At 41.3% G+C, this 26,144-nt stretch overlaps 1 protein-coding gene across 2 annotated transcripts; it reads left to right on the plus strand.

Annotated features, from left to right (window-relative positions):
* The first annotated feature begins 433 nt into the window (after positions 1-433).
* mpzl1l (myelin protein zero-like 1 like) lies at positions 434-25,605 on the plus strand. Of its 2 annotated transcripts, XM_054755672.1 has the most exons (6): positions 434-572; positions 3,833-4,014; positions 15,243-15,453; positions 18,626-18,755; positions 22,140-22,245; positions 22,397-25,605. In XM_054755672.1, the coding sequence occupies exons 1-6, from the start codon at positions 500-502 to the stop codon at positions 22,490-22,492; spliced, it is 798 nt and encodes a 265-aa protein (XP_054611647.1). In that variant the 5' UTR covers positions 434-499; the 3' UTR covers positions 22,493-25,605. The 2 variants fall into 2 exon arrangements, with proteins under 2 accessions (XP_054611647.1, XP_054611648.1); XM_054755673.1 differs by lacking the exon at positions 22,140-22,245.
* The last annotated feature ends 539 nt before the right edge of the window (positions 25,606-26,144 follow it).

Here is a 26,144-nt window from a genome sequence, read left to right on the forward strand (position 1 = left end):
TAAGTGGAAACTAAGTAGAAAAACTGCTTATTACAATATCATTGGTGTGACTGAAAATGTTATCTTCATGTGCAATGTTAATATAACTAAATAAAAAATATAGGTAAGTAGAGCTATAACCTGATGTTTTAAATTAATTTTATTTAAAAAATGTACACATTTTTAAATAAAGTTATCTTTTCTACTGTTATAAAAAAGGACATTACGTAAAACGTATAAAAATAATTACTAGAGTATTGTTTTCGCCAAAGATACGTATTTTAATGAAAACGTATTTTTTACTGATTATACGCTGTGTTTATAACTTTTTATTAAGCTTCAACGCTAGCACACATCCAAATAGATTATCGCAATGTACCAGTGTAACCGACAGGGGGCAACATATGCACAAATCGTGTTTCGACGCTGTCCAACCTCCTCCCCGCGAAGAAGACAATGCTCGGAAGACAGAGGGTGGGAAAAAAAGCCAAGCAGCAGTAGTCCCGTTTTCAACAACACAATGGAGCTTAAATGGACAAATACGCATGCCTGGCGCCTTGTACTGACCGGATTTGTGTTATGTGTTCTATCAGGTGAGGAAATTTGAGAAGTGTAACTAACGTTGCGGAATGTTGTATTTGTGTGATTGTGTGATTTTTTTAGGTGTGGATATCAGGACGTATCGTGTACGGGGGATACACCTTCCCTGCCAACAACACCTCGACATTATCTTCTGTGTAATTAATGTTGCCTTTTTATGTAAACGAAAATGAACACGACGCCAAAACACCGCAATGTAACCAATAGGCTTTGAAAGGGGGGAAGCTCTTTGACTGTAGCAGTTAAACTCCACCAAAACACAAACAAGCTGAAATAGACGTTAGCTAGCTGGCTGGCTGGCTGCCGCCCTGGCCGCGAATTGCCGCACTGTTCAAACAAAAATGGTCGTTTTAATGACACAAAAAACACTAAAAGGATGAGTTTGATACACGCTCAATGATCAACTGTCGTCTTATCAATCACGCCCAGTAAACATACTGTACTAGAACGTTCGGCGACAGGGTTGGAAGAAAATTACGGATTTAGACGTCTACGTCTCGTCTCAATGATAATTCTCCATTCACTTAAAATGTGTATTATATTATACACTATTATACTGTATCCTACTGTATATTCAGAATGGCTACAAAATTGCCTTAGCTTAGCCTCGCCATTGTCAGAGTACATTGTCTCATTTGGTATAACCTTTGGTCATTCAACATACCATGTACACGATGGCGAGTGTATTGGCCAAGTCACGACGGTACACTTGTGTTTATAGTGTTCTAGCTAATCTAGCATCTACACAGAAATAGAATGCATATACACAATGCACAGTTTACCCGGATTATTTTTAGTTTATTTTTAGGTTAGAGGATTTACTCATGAATAACCAGAGGAGATAGATGAACACATGAAGGTATGTTGGCAATCATAATAATCTGCATTTTGCATATGCAAATTATTGGCTATGCAGGTTCTGCTTTGACTCTAGATAGAGCCGTAACTCCAGACAAGGAAGCGGAATAGGTGACAAACACTTCCCTATGTCATATACGAAAGTTAAAGCTAAAGCCGACACACTCTACTTCTGTTTTCCCAGCAGAGTATATGACATTACAACACAGCACAGCACAGACAACTTGTTCCTGATGTTGTCAAAGCGGAAGCCACGTCAAGTCACATATTTCCTCATCAAAATTGCTACATTTTGTTGATTTCATTGACTAAAACAAATCTGTCTCCAATGGTCTTTCGCCAGGAGCGTGATCTATAAAAGCACATAACCGCTGGTGTCTTTAATTGGCGCAAACAGGAAAAAAAAAAGATTGGCTTTCCTGATGTTTTTTTTTTTTAAACTAATCCATCCATTTTCTATACCGCTTCTCCTCATTAGGGTCCCAGCTGACTTCGGACAACAGGCGGGGTACACCCCGGACTGGTTGCCAGCCTATCGCAGGGCACATATAGACAAACAACCATTCACACTCACATTCATACCTATGGACAATTTAGAGTCTCCAATTAACCTAACATGCATGTTTTTGGAATGTGGAAGGAAATGCGTGCAAAGTCCACACAGAAATGCCCAACGCAGATTCGAGTCCAGGTCTTCCCGATCTCCAGACTGTGACTGTGTGGCCCATGTGCTAACCACTAGACCACCCGGTCCGAAAATAAACATATGAGACATAAATAAGATAAAAGACTTACACATTACACATTAATGTATTGTAATGGTGGCTTTAAATGGCTTTACACTCGTATCGCCCATAAGAGTAAATAAGCCAGGTGTTCCTTAGGGGACCTAAGTGGTGGGCCGACAGGAAGTGATGTTGAACTTTCAGAGTTGAGTTTTAGCTTGTTGTGGGAAATGGCCCCAACAGTAGTCCGTGTTTATTATTATTATTATTATTATTATACTATTATGATTATGTTATTATTGTGCCTGTTTTGAGATAATTTAAAACTGCGTTTTCTGGCGATCACGTCCGGTGCTTTATCTCAATGATAATTACTGACACCTAGTGGTCAATGTGGAGTACCACATTCACAATTCTACTCATTTTAGTTCGTTTAGTTACTTCATTTAGCCATTTTTATGCTGAAAATGCTTAATTTAAGCCAATAATCAGTACAGTTTGCTTAAATATGCATGTTTTTTTCATAAGAATAGGCCTTATTCAACCACAAAACGGTGATCATTTATTAATTACTCTTTGAAAAACTGTGATCGTGAGGGGGCGATGTTCGAACCGCAATGTAGCAAGGCACGACTGTATTAATGCTGGCTAAGCAGTTTGCTCCTTTCTGCAATTACAACATTGATTCTGTTGCTGCTGTGTTATGAGATATACTCAATATAAATGGCCATGTGGTCAATGCGAGCTACGTGCTCCTCTCTGCTTTCGTATGCACTCTAAATCATCGATCCATCTTCACTGCTGCTTCTCCTCGCTAGGGTGTGCTGGAGCCTATCCCAGCTGACTTCGGGCGACAGGCAGGGTACACCCTGAACTGGTCACCAGCCAATCACAGGGCACATATAAACAAACAACCATTCACACTCACATTCATACCTATGGACAATTTAGAGTCTCCAATTAACCTAACATGCATGTTTTTGGAATGTGGGAGGAAACCGGAGTACCCGGAGTAAACCCACGCACGCACGGGGAGAACATGCAAACTCCACACAGAAATGCCCAACGGAGACTCAAACCCACTCCAAATCATTAAAAAAATATTAACTTAAGATATATTTAAATTTTGGAAATAACAGCTTCCTTCTAATTATTGCTTTCTTCTAATTAGGTAAATACATTCCCCAGGATTTACAGTATATACTGTACTCTATGTACAGTATGTTTTGAACCTGGTAGCTAGCAGACACAGTGTTGAGGTAGTGCAGCTAGCTTGTGTATGCAGACTAATCCCCTGCAGGGAATGTTTTTTATTTGTTAATCAAATTCAGTGTGAGATCTTGCTAGATAATGCAACTACAGCAGAACTAAAGGTTGTTCCGAGACATTTTTTTTAGGTAGAGTTCAGGTAGTTTTCTGCAATGACTACATTGCAATAAGGTGCAGTTCCTCTTCTCTGCTTATCATCATATTTTCCTCTTTGCCTTCACTGTTAGTAGTATGTAATGACATTCCAAACAAAATTACCTTTTTCTCATTATAGTTGTATTTTTTGACAATTTGGTTGAATTCCATACTGGTTGAGTTGTAATGTAATACTCTATTAAAACCTAAATATGGGAGAATTTAAAAGTTGGTCACGCTAACGATGACATTCCCTCTCTTTTCAGTCTTAAAACCTACGCTGGCAGTTGAGGTCTACACCGAATCGGAAGTGGTAGTGGAGAACGGGACCGCCGTAGTCCTCCGCTGTACGTTCAAGTCCAGCGAAGTGGTGAACAGCAACATGGCCGCGACCTGGAGCTTCCAGTCCAGTCAGCCTGACACTAAGTTCTCCAAAGCGCCGTATGGGGTGAGTCCACGCACTGGCCTGTTTACACAGCTTCACAACAGTTTCCCAAACCTTTGCGTGTCCAATATTTATACTTACAGTATATATGCATTTTAGTAGATCCCTGCTTTACGCAGGGGTTCCGTTTTGGGACCAGAAGCGAATGGCGCAAATCTTCAGGTAACTGAGACGCCTATAAAAATGTCTATTTTTGACACATAGCTCACTCTCCGCCTCCAAACCCTCCTGATGGCTTGACGCCTCTGATTTCGGATCAACATTTTGCAATAAGAGTGACTTCTCCCGAACCCTCCCTGTCTCTCTGCAATATACCTCAAACACTTATAAAGGTATTTGAAATTAAAATTGTATACGTTCACAGCAGTAATGAATGATAATAGAAGATGATCTACGGCATCGTAGCCACTGTGTAGAAGTTTCAGTTTCGGTTTTGAATCTCACGGCAACTATGGTGCGTTCAAGAACCGCCAAACAAATATTAATTTTAAGAAAAGTACAATGAAAAAATATGACTGGACAAACAAACTTTTTTTTTTTAATTTAACCGACTCACAAAACAATGCAGGTGCATTTGAAATGTTTATTGTCCCACAAATTGACACTAAACAATATTATCAAAATATTCTGAGAACAGATAAGCCACTAATGTTAATAATATATTAAAAATAAGTATAATAACATATCATAATAACGCAGTATTTCCTTTTTTTTAATATGGAATTTTTCACTTTGTAAAGTTGTGGAATTTGCAAGTGTGTTCTCACAGGCAATTCATACTGTCTGCCAAACATTTGTAGCATTTCTGGAAATGCTGGCTTTTCAACTAAAGAGCAGCATGGAGGAAAGTGCACTTACTGGGAAGGCACACCATTTTGCGCTGCTCCTGCATGACTGTATTTATGTAGTCCTTTGCTATGTCCATATGAAGTATGCAGAAGCTCTGTCGAAAAAATGCGAGTGAATGCTGTGACGGAGGGTTGAAACAGAGCTTATCTAGTCTGCTGACAACAAGGATTCTTTCGCTAGTTACTTTGATTCTAAACACGAGATGCTCACAATGTACCATTTTACATGGGAAAACTGAGTTGCGTTCCCGGGACGCATGTATGGTGAGTTTACCGTGTCCAGGGTTTCCGGTACATATAATTGATCGTGGCGGCCCACCACTACAAAATAAACGCTGCCACACCTTAAAAATGATTTTTTTTTTTTACTTGAAAACCATTTTAAGTAATATATTGTATGAATTGATATACTGTATATGCTATATAGATACATATTAGAGCTGTGACAATCGATCATTCGATGGTTAATTGATGATTACCAAATTAATCAACAACTATTTTGCTAATTGATTCATCTTTTTTTTATTTAAAAATGTAAATATCCTCAGATTTCAGCCCCTCAAATGTGAATATTTTTTAATTTCCTTAGTCATCCATGAAAGCAGACCTATTATCTTTGTGTTTTAGCCAAAGCAAAGTCACACATATCAGCTTTGACTTTGGGAAAAAGTGACAGACATTTTTGCCTCTTTCCTGATATTTTAATCGACTAAGAAAATTATTATGTGGATTTGTTATGATTTAACATTATTTTAACAGAAGGGCCGCATGGTGGCCAAGTGTTGGCCATTGCATGGCATGTGGGCCACACAGCCAGGAGATCTGGAAGACCTGGGTTTGATTCTCCTCTTGGGCATCTGCGTGTGGATTTGCATGTTCTCCCCGTGCACGTGTCGGTCTTTTCCGGATACTTCGCCTTCCTCCCACATCCCCAAAACATACATGTTAGATTACTGGTAATTGGTGAATCTAAATTGTCCATAGGTATGAATGTGAGTGTGAATGGTTGTTTGTCTATACAGTATGTGCCCTGTGATTGGCTGGTGACCGGTCCAAGGTGTACCCCGCTCTCGCCCTAAGTCAGCTGAGATAGGCTCCAGCAGTTCAGAACTTGGCTATTTTAACCGCTGGTTAACCCCTAACCACTGGTTAAATTCTTCACCCGCCGTTAGCTAAACGACTGTTATATGCGTTGTTCAACATGGTTATTGATGACGTTAATTAACGGCACCGTTAACCAAGTTAACCGTGTGGTTGACCGATGTGACTGTCGTGAGCAGACCCGGGCCATTTCACACAAATGTTGGTGAACTTTCCTGTAAGATTAAAGAACCATAAACTTACTATTGTTTTGTACACTGTCACATAGTCTACAGGAACAGTAATGGAGTGTTTATCATGATAATAGGCATCATATTGAAATGAAATTTGCTGAATTTATCGGTAATATTATGTTATAATGTAATGTTCCACACACGTACTGCTAGCTCTCTGTTTTGTACTTAAGATTGAATACAGAGAAGGGGCATCACCTACAATTACTAGACATTTTATAGACGAATCATTGATTTTATGCTTCATATCAAGCAATTATCATACCCCATGTTTAATCTTGATAAGGATGGTTTGGAAAAAAAAACAAACAAACAAAATGAAGTCATCTCTTTTAGCATTATTATACTGAATGCCATTTTAGGTTTCATTGTACTTTGTATTGTTTTTTTTTAATAATATTTTGAAATATAATAATCTATGTAAATACTAATGCCTTTTACATGTATTTATATAAAATGCATCATCATTGCCATGTCTCTTTGAACAAGTCTTTAAATGGTATTGAATGATCCAGTGAACAGAGAAAATCAGTCAACTTTACAGCAGATATTTTGCGGGTGCTTCACATGGATGTAATATGATTCTGTCAATATCTCTTACTGAAAAACTGACTTCATTGTGGGACATAATCATCTATTTGTAATAAATCCATGAGCTAATTTTTTTGGCTTGTTATATCTATTGTAACCTACAGTATCTAATTGAATCTAATTTTAGACTGTTATTCAAGTTACCATGGACAAGGAAAATATATACATTTTACGGATGCTGCATACAGATGCAATGTTTATCTATTTCCAGTATTTGTTTTTGACTTCATTATGTAAGACCGTTCAAATGTCCAAATAGATCAGTCATGTCTTATTTGTCTAATAAATCTATGAAAAATGCTATTTTTCCTACTCTACAAAAGATTCTGACAACACGGATAAAGTAGGATTCATTTCAATTCACTGGGAGAGTTTGATTTTTATAAAAAAAACAGGGAAAACCACTCTAATTGTAGTGATACTAGGAAATGTTTAGTGATCGCACACTGCCTGCATGTTTATGCTGTGGAAACCTTTCCTGTTTACATATGCAGGTTCGTCTTGACTTGGGGCTTGTGTAGCAATATGGATTCTATCGATAGGGAAAGCACCTAGCTTGAAGAAGCCATCTTCAATTTGTCGAAGTCGGCGATTTTCAGTCGGTCATGAAACAATACTTTTGTCTTCTCACGAAGGCATCGGTCACTTCGCTAGCTATCCTCGATACGATGCTCTAATGTAATCTTACAGTATCTCCAACAATCTGTTAAAAACTTCCACTTGCATAGAAACGGAGGGCGACCAAATGTTGCTGTTCCACAGTCAGTGCGTGTCCCCTGTTTGTCAGACGCTGCAGATTACCTTGCAGTAGATTGCATAGGTAAGCAAACAGTGGTTGCAGATGCGTACCTCTTCAGTAGACTAATTACCAATGCCAAAGTCAAGCCCACGTTTCCTGCGCTGAACTGGCATCATGAAAGCAGACTTAGCTGCCAACACCATCTTGAGAGTTAACCACACTGTTAAAATGTTAGCGTCGGTCCTTAGGTGTGTTAACTTTAACGTCAAGTTAACAGCCGGTTAAAATTAACCGGGTTTTGGACAACAAGATTACGGTGCGGAAATCATTTTATAAAAATCCGATTCATCGATTAATCGAAAAAAAGAATCGACTGATAATCGGTTATTAAAATAACCGTTAGTTGCAGCCCTAATACATATAGTATAGTTTATTATTTACGCACATATACATTACCGGTAGTTTGTAAGCAATGTAAAATATCATTAAAAAAATTTCACTGCACATTATTTTGATATATCTGAACATGCACCGGAAACGCCTGTCTGCCATGTTGGCATTTGTGTATGTGTGAACAGATAAACAATGTTCGCTTTGTTTCTTTTCTATTGAAAAATAGTCTGTGAAATGTGTAGTCAATTGACGACAGTTTGTCACAGGCTCAGCCAGCGTTTGTGATCGCTCACGTTTCAATCTCATTCGACTTTGTGGCATCTTTGTTTACACATTTTGCCTCTCTGGCGGTAGCTAGCTAGTTCATTTGTGTCCCACGGGCGAGCTACAATTGGCTATCACGTTCATGCTAACTTACATTTTAAAATGTCACTGAACAATATTGCTTTCTTGTTATCATTATAATACTTATGGCTTGTCTTGAAAACACCAGTTGTGTCTATAAGTTGTTCACCATACAGCTTTAAGATAGTGACGCTATCACAGGGGTTTCCATCAGTTGGCTCGTATGCTAGCTGTAGCTCAGCATTTGCTTCACCTCTTAGTAGTTTTATAAGTGTTCTATTCAAACATGATGCCTGTATTTAACACTGAGTGGAGATGTACATTGTAAATAAAGAACAATTTAAATGTTGGCTGTCGCATAAAACACAATAGCTCACCTTTCCTTTCTCTTTGTCAAAGTAGCTGTAATAGTGCTGCAAGTTGGACACACCTGTGCCATCATAAATTCATATTAATCTAAAACAGTCATAAAGTTAAATTTATGTTTGTGTGAAAAAGTACAAAATGTGGTACTTTCGTACTAGTCACATAGTGCTGTTTGACTAAATAGGTCAGGTAACAAAGGGAGGCAGTTTTGCAATGTTCTCGGTTCATGTTCTGCTGGTTGTTGAAAAATGTTAAATGAATAAGCTAATAAACCAACAGCCCAACAGCAGCACAACACAGCAGCACCAGTCTGCCCTCCCATGCAGCCCACCACCACAGCTTCAGAAATTCTAGGGGAAACCCGGGTGTCTTTTGAGATTTCAGACTATCATATGTTTTGATAGAAGTCTTATGCAGCCATCATGTTTTAATCTGACAAATCTTAGATTTGTAGAATAAAAAAACAGACGTGTCATGAGCGAGTGACGCTGGGAACCTTGAGGTAGGTAGAATTGCAAGATTTATAGTGTGCGTAAAGCACTGAATGTGAGGTTTCTATCCAGCCTGGCACACTGCCACTTCCATATTAAGTGTATTATCATTCATAGTAGCAATGCCATAGTTCCCTATACGTTTCAGTGACTTCCATTTATGGGTCTATGTTATATTTTTTCACCTCATCTTTGCCGTGACTGCTACCCCTCTGTGGTGGCGTCACAAACAAAGAACATTGATCTTCCGTCTGGGGAGGTTTGCAGATCAGGAACAGGATCTACGTGTGTTGTATACAGTATGTTGTTTCACATAGCTGTCAAACAGAGCTGTTGGTGATCTTGTGATGAACATGATGACACAAGAGCCAAGGCCTTATGTTTGCACAGAGCTGTCATGCCAGCACGGACACATACGCTCGCCTGTGGAAAACACAGCAGCTGTCACTTTCCTGTGTTTTTCGACAGACAAGAATGTTTGACGACCGCGTTTGGCAAATCAAATTTTACACAGTATCTTTAGAAAGATACATTTCCTTCCATGACAAATCCGCTCAGTGTTGCTGCTTTTTTTGCTGCTGTGTGTAAGAGATAAAACCGGAAAACGGCGTGACTTATCAGGAAGCAGATAACACAAGAAACTGTCCTTTTAGTTCACTTCACACTGCAGCTTTAGTAATTATTCCCATACGGTGGTAATATAAAATGAATGAATTGGTTTCATTCATTTAATTTATTAAAATTATTAACGGTTCATACAAGAATAAAAAGTAGTTAAAACTACAAATACAGTATAACCACATGTCAGGTAAAACTACTCACCTCTTGAAGACACTGTAAAGGGGTATGTGAAGGGGTTTGTTGGGTGATACTGTCCAGGGTTTCCCCTAGGATTTTCTGAAGCTGTGGTGGTGGGCTGCATGGGACTGCCACTGCTGTGTTGTGCTGCTGCTGCTGCATCTGCATTTTTTTTTTAAATGACATAACAATTTTTATGACTATTTATTTATTTATTAACTTATTTAACTTTTTTGAACAACCAGCAGAAGATGAACCGAGAACATTGCAAAACTGTTAATTTAAAGGCAAACTTGCTGAGAGCACTTAAAGTGAGAGTCTAAAATGTTGAGCCTCTTTTTGTTACCTGACGTATTTAGTCCAATAGTACTACGTGACTTGTACAAAAGTACATTTGGTACTATTTGACACAAACCTAAATTGAATTTGATGCATGTTTTAGACCAAAACTACGACATGGGAAATGAATTTGACGCATAACACATTTAACAAAATAAAATCATGTAAATATTTTTTGTTATATAAATTTGTCCTGGATAAACAGTATAAATTGACCGTCCAGGGTTATGATAGCACAGGTGTGTCCATGACAGGATGACTGGGCAATGGAGGAGGGAGAGGAAAGAGAACAACAGGGGAAAAAAGACAATTCCAAACTAAGCTCCTATGGGGAGTAGAGTATGGGACATATTATATCAGTCAATGACATATAATAACATATATGTTATGTCAATGACTGCATATATAGGCACAGCGTCACTGTCTAAAGCTGTACACACTACGTGTTTCAGATGCACAACTTCGACACACAACTAGTGTTTCGAAGACGAGCCATAAGTATTATAATGATACCAAGAGAAAAAGATTGTGAAGTGACACTTTAAAAAAGTAAGTTGTGATGATAATCGATGATTGATGTATCCCATGAACATAATAGCCACTTGTAGCTCCGAGCAAGCTAGATGCCGCCAGCCAGGCATTTAAACAAAAGTGCCAGAAAGTGGAATGAGATTGAAACGTGGGCGATCGCACACACTGGCATAGATAGGCTTAGCATGTGACAAGCTGTCGTCATCTACACATTTTACGGGCTGTTGTTCATTCTCCCCATAATAAGAAACAAAGTGAAAGTCAACACAAGACGTGTCGCATACCTGGTCACTGGACAAGTGCCAGCAAGGCAGACAGGCGATTTCGGTGCATGCTTATCAAAATAAAGCGCAGTGAAACATTTTTATTATGTTTTTTATTATGTTTTTTTTTAAATAATTGTGGCCAATATGTACGTAAATAATGAGCTATATATGTATCTATATAGCATTATATATACATTCATACAATATATTACTTAAAATTGTTTTCAAGTTTTAAAAACCCTCATTTTTAATTGTGGCGGCTTTTATTTTGTAGTGGCACATCGCCACGATCAATTACATGTAGCCGAAACACAAGGGGTGCAGCAGTTTGTTTCACCAATGATTCGATTAGTGTCACGATTCGTGGTTGTCGATACGATTCAAGGACAATATTGTTCGATTTAGAACAATACGATTCAGTAACTTTAAATCGATTCAGTAACTTTTTAGCCAACAGTTCAACCAGTGTGCCTGTGAAAAATACCTAGTTTCCTAGACTCTCATTGTTTTTTGTAAGGGAGTCAGGTATAAGTTATTAAAAATTACGGGTGCTCCGATCAGGTTTTTATGCTGCCGATACTGATCATCCATGAGTGAAATCGGCCGATACTATTACCCCTACCGATCACATAGATGAGTGATAAGTGAAAATTTTAAAATAAAAAACATTTATTTTCCTAGCTTATTACAACCCAAACAAGGCAAATATGTTTGTTTTACCAGAACATTAACAACGTGCTGCGATTCACAACTCACATTTTGTATTTCAGAATGCATTTCTTTCGATTGTTCTCACATTATTAACTGAAAACCTGAATGAAAAGCAGGCATGCAGGCGCTTCATGTTGTCGTGGGGGCCTCACATTGGTGACCCCTGGGCTATATGATATGAAAGGGGAGCCATAAAATTTAGACAAAAACATATTTGACTTCTTTTTCAAAATCACTGGTGAAACTTAGAGGATCAGACGCCTTCTTTAAGGAGACTTTGGATGCAGCAGCTTGATGGCAAACCCGGTTTCCTCCACCCCCGCTGATGGCCGGCCATCCAGCCTGACAAATCCAACCGCTGTTCGGGCTATCACAGGCGCGTGTCCCGCATTTTGGCTAATTAGCCGCTGCATCACATCCAGAGCTGCAAAAACTCACCACAACCTGCAAAATGCCCGCCCCCCCAAATGTCGTACCGAACTAAAGAGTTTGAAGGCGTGTTTTGCAGGGTGCAAAACTTATATCACTCTCACAACGACAGGAAGTCCCACATGGTAGACATACTTGTTTTGGCTCTGTGAAGGGAAAGTGGGCGGGAGACGGTCGCTATAGGCTGGCTGTTGCAATGGGGGCGGAGCTGATTGGCGAAGGGGACCGGTGTTTAAAAGCAAGTATTGGGATATGCTGATATCGTGCTTTTCCACGGAAATCCGATGGTACTGATCGGTTGCCAATCGATTGGAGCACCCCTATTAATAATAGTGACATACTTAGAATAAATTTTGTGAACAAAAAAATGGTTAAAAAAGCAATACAAATTAGGATGCACAGAGCGTGGTAAAGCTTGCCATGATTATTTATTTTAAAAAGTGCAATCCAAACCTGCACTTTGCACCCAGAGGTGAGGGACATTATGCAAATTCCTCAGCAAATGAATGTGGTATTGTATCTTCAGTTAGGTGTTGAGAGTTTCTCACCTGTACGGGCTGATGGCAGCAGGGGCTTTTTTGTGGTGATAATCCTCCTGATGATCCTTATCATAGCAGCCATTTGACGGTGCAGCAACTAGCAAGAATACACAAATAACAGAAGTTTTGCAGCACACATATGTGTTTTGACCTGGACACGCCATGCTGGATGATGACGTCACTGCTACTGAACCGTAAACTACCATCTAGGGGCGTACAAAACGTCCTTACTTTGCATATTGTCCCCATAAATGTCGCTTAAAAGGAGTTTCAAATAACGACAGACAAGTTAAATATGAATACTTAATGAAGTGAATCAACTGACCAAAAGAAGAAGAAGGTCCACTACAAGTCCCATGACCACCACATATTCGGCAGACGATGACATCCGACAGGCAGCCTGAATCGAGAGTTTAACGTCTTTATCATCAAAAGTGCTAAAAAAAAAAACCCCACACATCCATATAAAGCCTGCTGTGCTTAAATCTAATGCTTTATTTTGTAGTATCAATTCAATCAATTGATTACCTTTTAAATGTTAGATCGATATATGTCGTTCGGAATGGAAACTTGCTAATCACAGATTGATTTAGTTGAATCATAGGAATAAAAATCGATGCATGGATGTAGTGGATGAATGGTTACACCCCTACACCTCGGCATAATATAGCGAGGTTGGAGGTGCTCAGTGAAGCATTTGCCCACCACCGACAGGGGCGGCTCTTTTTTGTTGGAGCTCATGACTTTTTCCCCGTGTGATGCCGCTTCATATGCACGACGACGTTGGTCGTATTAAAACTTCCTCCAGTTCTGTGCCACCAAATGTAACTTGTGCATGATAAATGTTGTGCACTCAGCTGCCACGTCTTTTTACTGCCACACTGCTGACATCACTTTTGCTCCTTACTACTTTGTTAGAATGCTAGAAAACACTAGTTATGATCACACAAGCTCCATCTGGTTGCTGCTGGATAGGCGTGCTGGGGCGGAGTATGGAATCGATTGTTTGTATCGGCGTGCCAATATCGGAGATTTGAGATGCAGGCCGATATAATCTGATCGGGTTTTTTTTGCTGATATCTGCCTGATATCAATGTCTGATCGGGACATTCCTAATGACTACCATCGTACTTTTCCTCCCACTGGTACCTTTCTGTGGTGGCCTCACAAAAACCACAGAAAACCCAACCCCCACCAGCCCACTCCTCCCCCCCTCACCACTTCACCACTCCCCTCTCAACCCCCCCTGAGACTCTCACCACTCTTCACCCCCACATCCCCATCCCAGCCATCCTCTACCCCCCTCTCCATAACTGATGATCAGGTGAGAAGTCAGCTGAAGAAGACCAAGGCAAGGAAGGCCCCGAAACCGGACGGCATCAGCCCTAGAATCCTCAAGGACTGTGCTGACCAGCTCTGTGGAGTTTTCAGGCACTTGTTCAATATCAGCCTGAGCCTGGAGAAAGTCCCGGCCCTGTGGAAGACCTCCTGTGTGGTCCCGATACCAAAGACACCGCGTCCCAAGGAGCCTAACCACTTCAGGACGGTCATCAGGGACTTTGTCAGCTGGAGTGAGCTTAACCAGCTACAACTCAACACCAGCAAGACAAAGGAGATGATCAATAACTTCCAGAGGAAAACATCTCACTTCACACCGGTGAACATCCAGGGAGCGGACATAGAGTTGGTAGACAGCTACAAATTCCTGGGTGTTCACCTTAACAACAAACTGGACTGATCCGTCAACACCCACGCCCTCTACAGTACAAGAAGGGCCAGAGTCGCCTCCACCTGCTGAGGAGACTGAGGTCCTTTGGTGTGTGCAGGACTCTTTTACAGACCTTTTATGACTCTGTGGTGGCCTCAGCCATCTTCTATTCTGTGGGCTGCTGGAGTGGGGGCAGCTCGGACAGGGACAGGAGCAGGATCAATAGACTGATCAGGAGAGCTAGCTCTGTCCTGGACGGTCCTCTGGACTCCGTGGAGGAAGTGGGGGAGAGAAGGATGTTGGCTAAGCTGACATCCATCATGGACAACACCTCTCACCCGCTACATGACACTGTGGGTTCCCTTAGCAGCTCCTTCAGCAGCAGACTGTTATACCCACGGTGTAAGAAGGAGAGGTTCCGCAGGTCCTTCATACCGACCGCTGTCAGGCTCTACAACACCTGCACCACCCGGACCATGTGTCACTATGTATTCTTTACTTGCGTATCTTGCTTGCTGCTATAACAAGTGAATTTCCCTGCTGTGGGATTAATGAAGTACTATACATACATACATGCATAAAAAGCCAAAGGATAAGCAAAACACACTTGTGGAGTTCATCTGTGAGATGATAAAGTATGTGATGATGTCTCTTCCAGTAATGGTTGATTTAAGTTTTTTCCAATACATTTTTGGGGCATTTGGGGATTCCACTGCATATTACTGTCCCGTACTGCTTTATCCTAGAGACCAAAGACCACTCAGTTTTGGTGCATGACTGACTTGTCCCTTTCTTTTTGGCAGATCTTCTACTTTTACAGCGGTACCACGTTCCCGGGGCCAGTAGAGTTCAAAGAGAGGGTGGAATTCATCGGCGACATCAACAAGAAGGATGTCTCGATACGACTGAACCCGGCCCAGTTCAGCGACAACGGCACCTACTTCTGCGACGTGAAGAATCCGCCAGACATCTCGGGGACGTCCGCTCGGACGGAGCTGCGGGTGGTCTCGAGAGGTAAATGCCAGGCTTTTTTGTTTTGTTTTGGGTTTTTTTGCAGTTGTGGGATATGATAAGGCGTACCTTTACCTCCGCTGTCACGCGGGTGCATTCTTATGTTTTCCTTGTTACTGAACACATGCATGTGATGGCTTGCTGTGCTTTTTCTGTATCAACATTCTGAGCAGGACCCAGAAAGTACTGTGCAGCTAGCCACAAAACACAAAACACCTAAAGGCTGATTTAAAAAATATGAATAATACAATATAAATACTAGGGATGTCCCAAAATTATATTGATGTCAGATATCGGGCCGATATCAGCACAAAGAACAATATGGGATTATATCGGCCTGCATCGCTAATCTCCGATATTAACACTCAGATACAAGCAGTATATTCCAGACTCCGCCACAGCACGTCCATCCAGCAGCGACTGAATGGAGACCATGTGACCACAACAACAGTGTTGGCTCGCGTGCTAACATAGTAGTAAGGAGCACGAGTGATGTCAGCCGTGTGGCAGTAAAAAGACGTTGCAGCTCGGTGCAAAACTTTTATCATGCACAAGTCTCCCGTGATGGCACAGAACTGGGGAAGTTTAATACGACCAACCACATTGCGCATACGAAGCGGCATCACACAGAGAAACTCCCAAGGGACGGCAAGAAGCCATTAGCTATAACAGAAAAGAGTGAGCCCCTGTTGGTGGTGAGTAATGTCGGGTGTAAATGCTTCATTGAGCACCTCAAACATATTATGCCTAGATGCCACTACATTGTGGATAAAACTATACCCCACATGCACAAAGACGCAAATGGATGAGTTTTTGGTTTGGTTTGGTTTAATTTTATTTGAACATGCATGAAGGATACAATGGAATACATCTCATGAATCATTTCACAGTTCCACACGTCCAAAAGGAGTAGGAAGAAGCAAAGTTGATTTAATCCTATCCCTTTATCCATTCCACATCTTGTGCAGTACGTTTTATTCACTTCCTGTATTCCATATAATATTATTCCATATAATAATCAGTGTAATAATAAATAAATATTCATAAATAAAACCAAGCATGATAAAACAATAAATAAATAATGAATATAATAATAAATAAGATGAAGACAAGCATAATAAAGCAAGTTCAAGACTCTTCTGCCTTATATGTATTTATCAAACATCAACTGCTTGTATTGTTTTTGGAATTTGCTCATCTTGGTGCATTGTTTTAGTTCTTTGCTCAATCCGTTCCATAATTTAATTCTGCATACTAAAATGCTGTGGGTTTTCAGCGTTGTTCTCGCATATAAGTGTTTCAAGTTAAATTTTTCCCTAAGACCATATTTTTCCTCTCTTAAATACTGTATGGCATTTTTGGGTAGCAAGATAGTTAACTTTCTGCATTATTTTAGCAGTTTGAACATTTACTAAATCAACAAAATTTTCTAATATCACTTCTTCTAACATTCCCAGTACAAAATAAATAAATAAAAAGTGTATCATTTGTGCTGATATCAGATCAATATCTGTAGCAGTCAATATTCAAGGCTGCAATATCGGTATTGTACCAGAAGTGAAAAAGTTGTATCAGGACACTCCTAATAAACACTAAAAGTGATGCCTCTATTGAGTTACCTGAGGATGCATGGTTTATAAAAGCAAACACTTGCCAATTCTCTCATTGGCACTAGGTAAAAAAAAACATTGGCATTAACACCTGTGGCTGTGGGCAACCTCTTGATGTAGTTTTTTAAAAATTAACTAATATGAATAGAATCAGTTCCTCCATCATTTTCTGGTATTTTTGTGTGATCGTTACGGCCTAAAATGCCTGAACAGCCTTTTTTTTCATAAATTTTGAGCCAAAACTTTTATGGACTGATTAATTGTTAGGCTCATCTCTGTACTTTCTGGCAAATTCCAGCCTGGCTTTCCTATTCTACTTGCTAATAAGTGGTTTGCATCTTCTAGTGTATGTCAGATTCTTGTGGACTTGAGCCAGCCTGCACTTGAAAAAGCCGAGATCGTAGAGGACGCTTTGTCAACTCAGCTCCAGTAGATTTACTTGACTTTTACTTCACACTTCAACTACAGTATGGAGCTTGTTAGGTTAGGTTGATAACCTTTGGATCAAAGAGGGACAGCATCAGACTAAACACAGTTGTATCTTGAAGAAACAATTAATCATTTGAGTAGTTGTCTTTTTGTCATCCACTAAATTTACCAATTACAGTTGTCCCTCGTTTATGAATTGGTTCCAGACCCGACCGCGATGAACGAATTTCCAAGAAGTAGAATTCAATATTAGTAAATGGAGGTTTTTCATAGTTACAGTGTAGAAAACCTGTTTATGACTTTCTAAATACATTTTTTACCATTATTAGAGCCCTGTAGACATGAAATAACACCCCTACAGTCACCTTTACACTCCTATTATTCTTTGTTTACACCACATTGCCCAACTACGGGATCACTGCCGTAAGCACTCTACCGAGCTAACTATTTAGCCTCCAATTGGTTTATTGTAAACATAACCCTTTAAGCGGCAAAGTCGCTAAATTGCAACAAGCAACATTGCTGAATTTAACAAGCCATTTCTGCAAATACGGTGCCTCATATAGCTAATACTTTACACCAGGAGTTGGTGGACATCTGTAACTTCAATCTGAGCAACATTTGTGGACATGTTTCTGTGCAAAGTTTAGAGGTTTATAGACCTTGTATCCCCTGTGTGCGTGCAGCAGCGTGTCCTCTCGCCATGACAGTCCACACGCAGCATACTTGAGCCGATGCTTTGCTTCACTGCGTTGAGGGTGTCAGGACGTGGTGCGTCGTCAAAACAACGTTAATGGTGAGGGAGGGTAGCAGGAATGTAACAAAATGCGGAAGTAGCTGCAGGCATAATAGATTGGACTAGGGACGTGTGTGATTTGGAGATACTGTACATACAGTATACGGTGTTGGAATTGTTCTGCTGTTGATGTGTTCAGGTCAGAATGAAGTTACAAAAGAGTGTCAGACCCTGTGTGACTGTGTGGGGACGCTCGACTGTGATTCTGTCTGCTGTCATAACATGGAGGCATGCTTGCTCTGGTGCGCATGCGTTAAATACACAAAATGCAACCTAATTATTGAAATAAATTAGTTACTGCCGTTAACGTGTTATTTTTTTTTTTCGCTTTCCTGTGCAGAATCTCTTCCTCGGAGCAACACCCCGGTCATTGTCGGAGCGGTCTGTGGTGCTTTGTTCCTGCTGGTGCTCATCCTCGTCGCCGTATGCGTCGTCATGAAGGTGCTTCACAACCGCCACGATTACGAAGGGTAGGTTCTCTGTCTTTTTTCACTTCTTTGGTTGCCTGAACAAATGTGACCCAACCTTTGGCCTATACCAGATTGTATTTTTCTTTTAGCGTGGTGTTTCCCAATTTTGTTTGCATTATGTCAAAGGACTGACTTGTGTATATGTAATTATGGAATATTACAGCCAATCTTACCTAACAATGTATGTAAGCAGGCTTCTTTTCCATAATTTAACATCAGCCTGTAACTCCTCTAACACTTAACACTGCACACCTGCTGAGTTTACTTTTTAATTGGAGAAAAAACTGATTTTGCACTAATCATTAACATGGAGAGAAGGACAGTTTTCCTGTTCGACTTTTTCTCAATCACACACTTTCTCTGATCATCTTCATGACTTTAAAGCCCCGTTTCCACCAAGCGGTACTGTTAAGTTTGATTTGATCCCATTTGCAGTGCAAGGGTCCTAAGGTATCCAAAGCCAACACTACAATGCTCTCAATTGGTTGATTGACTAGAGAATTGTCCACCTTTGGGACAGGATTTAACAGGCCGAACCGCACTGTAACTTGGTGAACTGAACCAAACTGTACCGCTTCATGGAAACAGGGCTTAAAAGACTTATTGATTCTCACTTGTGAACCAGCGAATTGATCTGGAACGGTTTGCAAAATTGAATTCTCAGTTTGCTCTACAAATACTTGGCAAAAACAAATGTGATGGACCGTCCCAAATAAATCTGCCGTCTTTCGATCTTGTGTCCTGGTGATCCTTTGGGGTTGCTGTTTGCACTGGTGCCAGTCACTTCTGTCTCATCTTTTTTGTCTAAACTTAATTCTATAACATCCTTGTCATTGTTGTTGTCACCTCTCACAGCCGCTACGCTATCTGCATCTGTCAAGCTCGCTAGCTAACTCACAACACGTAGCATGTTCTGTGTGTCGATACCGCTTCAAGAATAGAATCTTTAATAGAATCTTAAATCTCAACATGCTTCAATTGCCACTGCTCTTGCAGGTAAGTGTCTGGTCACTGCCCTTAGACGCGCTATTTTCCACAAAGTCATACAGACTCGCCTCCACTCGCTGTTTCGAGTACCTCATGGTGGGGGCGACACCTCATTGTTTGAGCGGCAATATTTTGCAATAAATACAACACAAGCTTACCCTGCAGTATTATACTCCACAGTCACCCCTTTGCTGCAGCGCGCATTTTTTCTCGCCGCCCTCAGTCTCCTTTCAGATAAAACTGGTCTCCTTACCTGTCTCGAGACTAGCGCTGTCCAGTTGACCTAAAACGTTTACGCTTGACTGCTCTATTTATATTTAGGCTCACGGCTCACCTCCACACCAGCCACTCCTCTGAGTTACTGATCCTTGTCTCTGTGATGGCAAATCAACATTTCTTGTCATCAAGTATCATCGCTAAAAGCAGGATGAGGAATAGCTAAGACAACAAGTCATGCTCATCGCTAAACTAGCTTGAATGTAAAGTAGCGAAAACAGAAAAATAAATGCTTTGTGCACTTTAACAGAAGTCCTGCAGGAATAAGTAGATTAATACAAGTCCAGAGAGAGAATAATATAACAATTACACAGAGCAACTACATTGTTAATGCGCACGTCCGAAAACTGGAAATGAAGCATTACCTTACTGCATACGTCAGCAATAGGGGTGTGACGAGACACTCACTTTCTTTCTGATTATTTATCGTGACAAAGTGTATATTTCTGCATATTGAATACCTTCTTAAAACCTTCTTGTTCTTTAACCAACATAATTGGTAAATGTAGCACACTCATATGCATTATCAGTGCACACACACAGATGATCATTTGATGTTGCAAACTTGACAAAACATGCCTCAATAATCCAGGCTCAAAAAAGTAGTCAAATTTAGTATGGTCAGATTTTGAGAAAGTGCCACATTAGCTCTGACAAATAGACAAGTAAGCAGCCTACATGCCTTTTATCCCGGGTCCCCGCGTGCATTGCCAGGACTGGGACATACCAGTATAATGCACCGCTGTGGTTGCATTTTCAGGCTGGGACAAAATGCGCATGACAGTCAGTGAATGTGTCTTTATGTGGACAGGCTTTTTATTTTTAAACTTCACTCGTGTGCATGGACTTTTTTTAAACATCGGAATGGGGGAAATTGTGCATTTTTGTAAATATCATGTTCGTGTCTGTTCATCTCTTTTTGAGTTTCTACTTTCCGATAGTCTCTGACACCGTGAATGTATCCTGACTGCTGATTGGATGAGCCAGGAGGAGGGAGGGTGAGACGGCTGCGGATATATGACAATGGTTGTTTTGACATAGTTGTTTGTTTCAAGTAAAGTGATTGTTGATCCTTTCAACATCCGAGGCAAAAGCTACAGTATTTTATAGCAACACAAAAACATTACAATCCGCAAGCTGTGTAACCTGGAAGGGTTTGCAGCTTCAAAATGGACAGATTACACGTTTCCCAGCATGTTTTGTTGTAGTTAAAATGATCACTTTTGACTGTCTTATGCCTCTTTAAGGTGTTATTTAGTACAGACAGGATGTAATGGTTAAAGTGGTTAAAGTTGTTTCTAGTTGTATACAGTCAAATTATTGTTACTTTTGGTCTGAATCACCCTTCGTGAGTGGTTGTGCAGTTTGTGTTATATATAAATAATACTGTTGTCACTTTAGCTCTTGCTCTACTACTCAGACGAGTAGTAGTTTTTACCGGAGAAATGACTTGATCATGCAGATTGTTACAAGCATTTAGTTGGTTCAGGTCTGCAATGCGGGCCAGCTGTTTTCCAAACAGCGGGCCTGAGTTTGACACATACGAATTAGTCGTATGAGAATGAGTCCTTGGTAGCAGCAGTATTGATGACACACATTCTCCTCCATTGTTGTTACGTTAGCGTGTCTCGTTCCAACTGATGCGTTTAAAGCAGTATGGTTTTTGCAGGCTCCTGCGGAATAGTTTTAGATGTGAAAAATCGACACCCAAACAGAGTAGAGTCAGTACTTTGCAGTGCAAAAGCATCATTGCTCTGTTCCTCTGAGCTTTTACTTGGGGGCTAGATGAAGTGCTCTGGCGGGTTGTATATGGCCCATGTTTCAAATGTTGCCTGGGCCTGATAAAAACTATAAGATACAACAAAACCACCCACAGTCAGAACAAAGTATTTGTGTCTTTTGCGGCATATTTGTTGTTATCATCTGCACGCTTCACCTGCTCATCTCTCACAGTTTTTCTTTGTGTTTTTGTGCTTTTCTTTTTGTCCCCAACCCCCCCTATCCCCCCCACCCCCAATCATTTGTCCTTCCCTGTCTCTCCATTGTGTCTCTCCAACAACAACAATGGTCGCTCGTCACCATGGCAAACCGTAACCCCCTTCCCTACTTCGCACAAACTAGCTGTATAACCTTGGAAAGCACGCGCTCTCCACCTCCGCCGCCCATAAAGAAGGCGGAGCCAAAGCTGGAGAGCCCCAGGAGTACCAGCCCCTCAGGTCAAGTCCAGGTAGGAGCCGCAGGACCAATGCATGACCTGCGTCCCACTCCACCCTTTCACATATGACTCTCATGGTTGTCTATCAGGGGGCGGGGAAAGCGGATTTACTTCAGGATGCTGTTATCTTGAACATGGTGTGATACGCTTGTCTTTGTCACAGGGCCCGGTGATATACGTCCAATTGGATCATTCAGGCAGCAAAAACTCCTTCCACAAAATGGAGCCGGTGGTCTACGCTGACATTCGCAAAAACTGAAATGGACTTGGGAGCGGCGTGAAAAAGAGAATAACACACACAGTAAAGTATCAGACCTCTTCTGTCAGCTGCTCTCGGGAAGGGTGGGCCTCTTTATTATACAGGGACGCTTTTATTTGAATTGTTTGTGTGTGTTTTGGTTTCTCTGGAAGCATGACGCCTTTATTCTTTATGTGCTTTTAATGCAAAGACTCCACACTTTAACACAACATATCCATGTTCTCAATCCGTCTTATGAAATATTGCATTGGCCGAAAAAAAAAAGTTAGTTAATGCTTCAGTGGCCCAATTTCTTATACTGCAGCATGCACAGAATTTTCCAGAACCTTTCAACATTCCTTCTTGCACTAACCACTGACATTAAGTGCAAATACTAGAAACAGTCAGCTAATTGTAGATCAAAAAGGGATGGGTATGCAATAAATTTGGTGTGTCATTTATGTTTATATTTATTACACAAGACAAAAAATTCTGCCCTTGGGAAAATGGCGCCCTCTGCTGGCTTTTAAATGTATATCACAATGCAAAAGATGCGTTTAAAAACATCCTTTGTCGCAGTACATCTAATTGCTTAGAAAGGGGGAAATGTTGCCCTGTATATTTATTTCACACGGTAGAAGATACTAAAAAAACATATTTGGCTACGTTGACACTGCAGGGTATGATGCCCAATTGGGATTTTATGTTTAAATCCAATTTTTGATGTGGTCGTTCACGATACCAAAAAAATGTGACTTGTTAATGTGAACACAAAGCGTCAGTAAACTGACGTGCATGAGCAAAAGCACGACGTTGCACGCATTTCCGTACTAAGTACCACCTTAAAAATATCTTTCTTTGCTAACACTGATAACCATTACAGTTTAGCTTTGAAAATGTGGGGTGTACTTGCAGGTAATTGGCTAGTAGCATATGAGGCGAGGCCATTCATATTTTAACAAATTGATGGTCAATAATGATAATTTGCATTTGTACGATTATTACATAGGTCTCAAATTTGTAGAGCACCCCAGCTGGTAGACTTCAACATCCAGGTGGGCAATGATATTGTGACCTGGAGGGACGTGATTGTGAGGAATGGCTTCCCCGATCTGAACCCATGCGGTGTGATGTTATTGGACTTCTGTGCGAACCGCAATTTGTCCATAACAAACACCATGTTCGAACATAAGGATGTCTATAAGTGCACTTGGCACCAGGACAGCCGAGGCCGCAGGTCTATGATCGACTTCGTAGTCGTATCATCAGACCTGCGTCCACATGTTCTGGGCACGCGGGTGAAGAGAGGGGCTGAGCTGTCAACTGATTACCACCTGATTGAGCCGGACTGACCTTGGAGACCCAAACCTGTAGTGAGGGTGTGCTGGCAGAGTCTCCTGTTCATCAGAGCTTCTCCTGAGGATGAGGTTATCTAGTCCGAATGGGCCGTATTCCGTTCCTCCACTGCTGAGGCAACCGATCGGAGCTGCGGCAGCAAGGTGGTTGATGTCAGTCGTGGCGGCAAGCCCCGAACCCGATGATGGACACCAGAGGTCAGGGCTGTCGTCAAGCTGAAGGAGTCCTATTGAGCATGGATGGCCTGTGGGGTTCCTGAAGCAGCTGACTGGTACCAGCAGACCAAGCGACACAGGGCTTCGGCGGTGGTCAAGGCAAAATCTCTGGTGTAGGAGGAGTTTGGTGAGGCCATGGAGCACAGCACGACTTCCGGTCAGCCTCGAAGAGGTTCAGGCAAACCATTAGTCGAACCTCTGCTACTGGAGGTGCAAAGTGGTTTTCGTCCTGGTCGAGGAGCACTGGACCAGCTCTACACCCTTACAAGGGTAACATAACATGTAGAATTAGGGAGGGTACATGGGAATTTGCCCAACCGGTCTACATGTGGACTTGGAAAAGGCATTCGATCATGTCCCTCGCGGTGTCCTGTGGGGGTGCTCTGGGAGTACAGGAGTGGTGGCACGCTACTACGTGCCATTCGGTCCTTGTACAACCAGAGCAGGATCCTGGTTCGGATTGCCAGCAGTAAGTCGAGTCTGTTTCCGGTGAACGTTGGCCTCCGCCAAGGCTGCCCTTTGTCACCGATTCTGTTCATAATTTTCATGGATGGAGTTTGTAGGGGCAGCCAAGGCGTCGAGGGAGTCCAGTTTGGGGGCCTTAGGACCTGGTCTCTGCTATTCGTAAACAATGTGATCCTGATGGCCTCATTGGGCTGTGACCTTCAGAGTTTACTGGGGTGCTTCGCAGCTGAGTGGGGTTCCGTGATGAGGCTCACCACCTCCAAATCCGAGGCCATGGTTCTCAGTCGGAAAATGGTGGATTGCACCCTCCGGGTTGGGGGTAAGGTCCTGCCCCAGGTGGAGGAGTTCAAGTATCTCTGTGTCTTGTTCATGAGTGAGAGAAGGTTGGAGCGTGAGGTTGACAGACAGATCGGCGCAGCATCTGCAGTAGTGTGGACGCTGTACCGGACCATTGTGGTGAAGAAAGAGCTGAAGAGCTAGTCCTGATGCCTCCCGGACGCCTCCCTGTTGAGGTGTTCTCGGCATGCCCGGCCGGGAGAAGGCCCCGGGGCAGACCTAGGACACGCTGGAGGGATTATGTTTCACAGCTGGCCTGGGGATGCCTTGGTGTCCTCCCGATGGAACTGGAAGAGGTGGTGGAGACCCGGAAGTCTGGACTTCCCTACTGAGCCTGATGCCTCCACGACCCAGACAAGCGGAATAAAATGGAATGGAATGGCATAAATTTACTTACACGTGCAAAATTGGGGGTTTTCTAACATAGTCAGTGCATCCAGTCAACAAATGACGCACTAATTAGTCACAGTTACATTTAAGAAGACCAGCTCTCATTTAGCACACAATACAAAAAATCTTGAAACAAAAATTTACAACCATTTTTATGCAGTTAAATTTGTAATTGTGACAATTATAGACTTCTTTTGTTCAATCTGTTCATTTAAACCACATATTGATTTTAAAAAAGAGACGTTGGTGCTCTCTGCCAGGTCGCCAAGAAGTGAAACTGATTGAGGCTTGCTTATTATTATTATTATTATTATTAGTATTATTATTATTATTATTATTATTATTATTATTATTATTATTATTATTATTATAAACATTATATAAAAAAACAAACTAGAAGCCCACATGATTAAAGTGAATGAATCATACCCATCCCTTAACCTATCTGCATAAAATTCACGGAATTGTGTAGAAAAACTATTTATTTTGGTGGCCAAAAAGGAAACGCTATTTTGTTCTTCTGGAAGTGTTCTTTGTGGTGCTGCATTCAGGTACAGTTGGAAATCAAAGAGACAAGCTATTTTGACTCAGCGTTTTTTGTTTTGTTTTTTTAAAGGTTTTTGGGCTCTGGTTTTTAAGTCCTCCGCACGGTAACCATCTTGTATGCATGCAGCCATCAGGAAAGTCCGCCTCCTCTTACAGCAGGGGTGGACAAACTACGGCCCACGGGCCACATCAGGCCCGCCAAGCTTCTTAATCCGGCCCACCGGGCATTTCCAAATTCTTTTCTTTTTTTTTAACCCTTCAACATTGAAACTGTAAAAAAAAAAAGTTTGCCCACCCCTGTCTTACAGCGATGATGATAACGTTGTTACTGTGAACGCATGTTGTGTAACCTTCCAGCATGTTGC

The sequence above is a fragment of the Dunckerocampus dactyliophorus genome, chromosome 16 (genome assembly GCF_027744805.1).
Source record: "Dunckerocampus dactyliophorus isolate RoL2022-P2 chromosome 16, RoL_Ddac_1.1, whole genome shotgun sequence".
NCBI classification, from domain to species: domain Eukaryota; kingdom Metazoa; phylum Chordata; class Actinopteri; order Syngnathiformes; family Syngnathidae; genus Dunckerocampus; species Dunckerocampus dactyliophorus.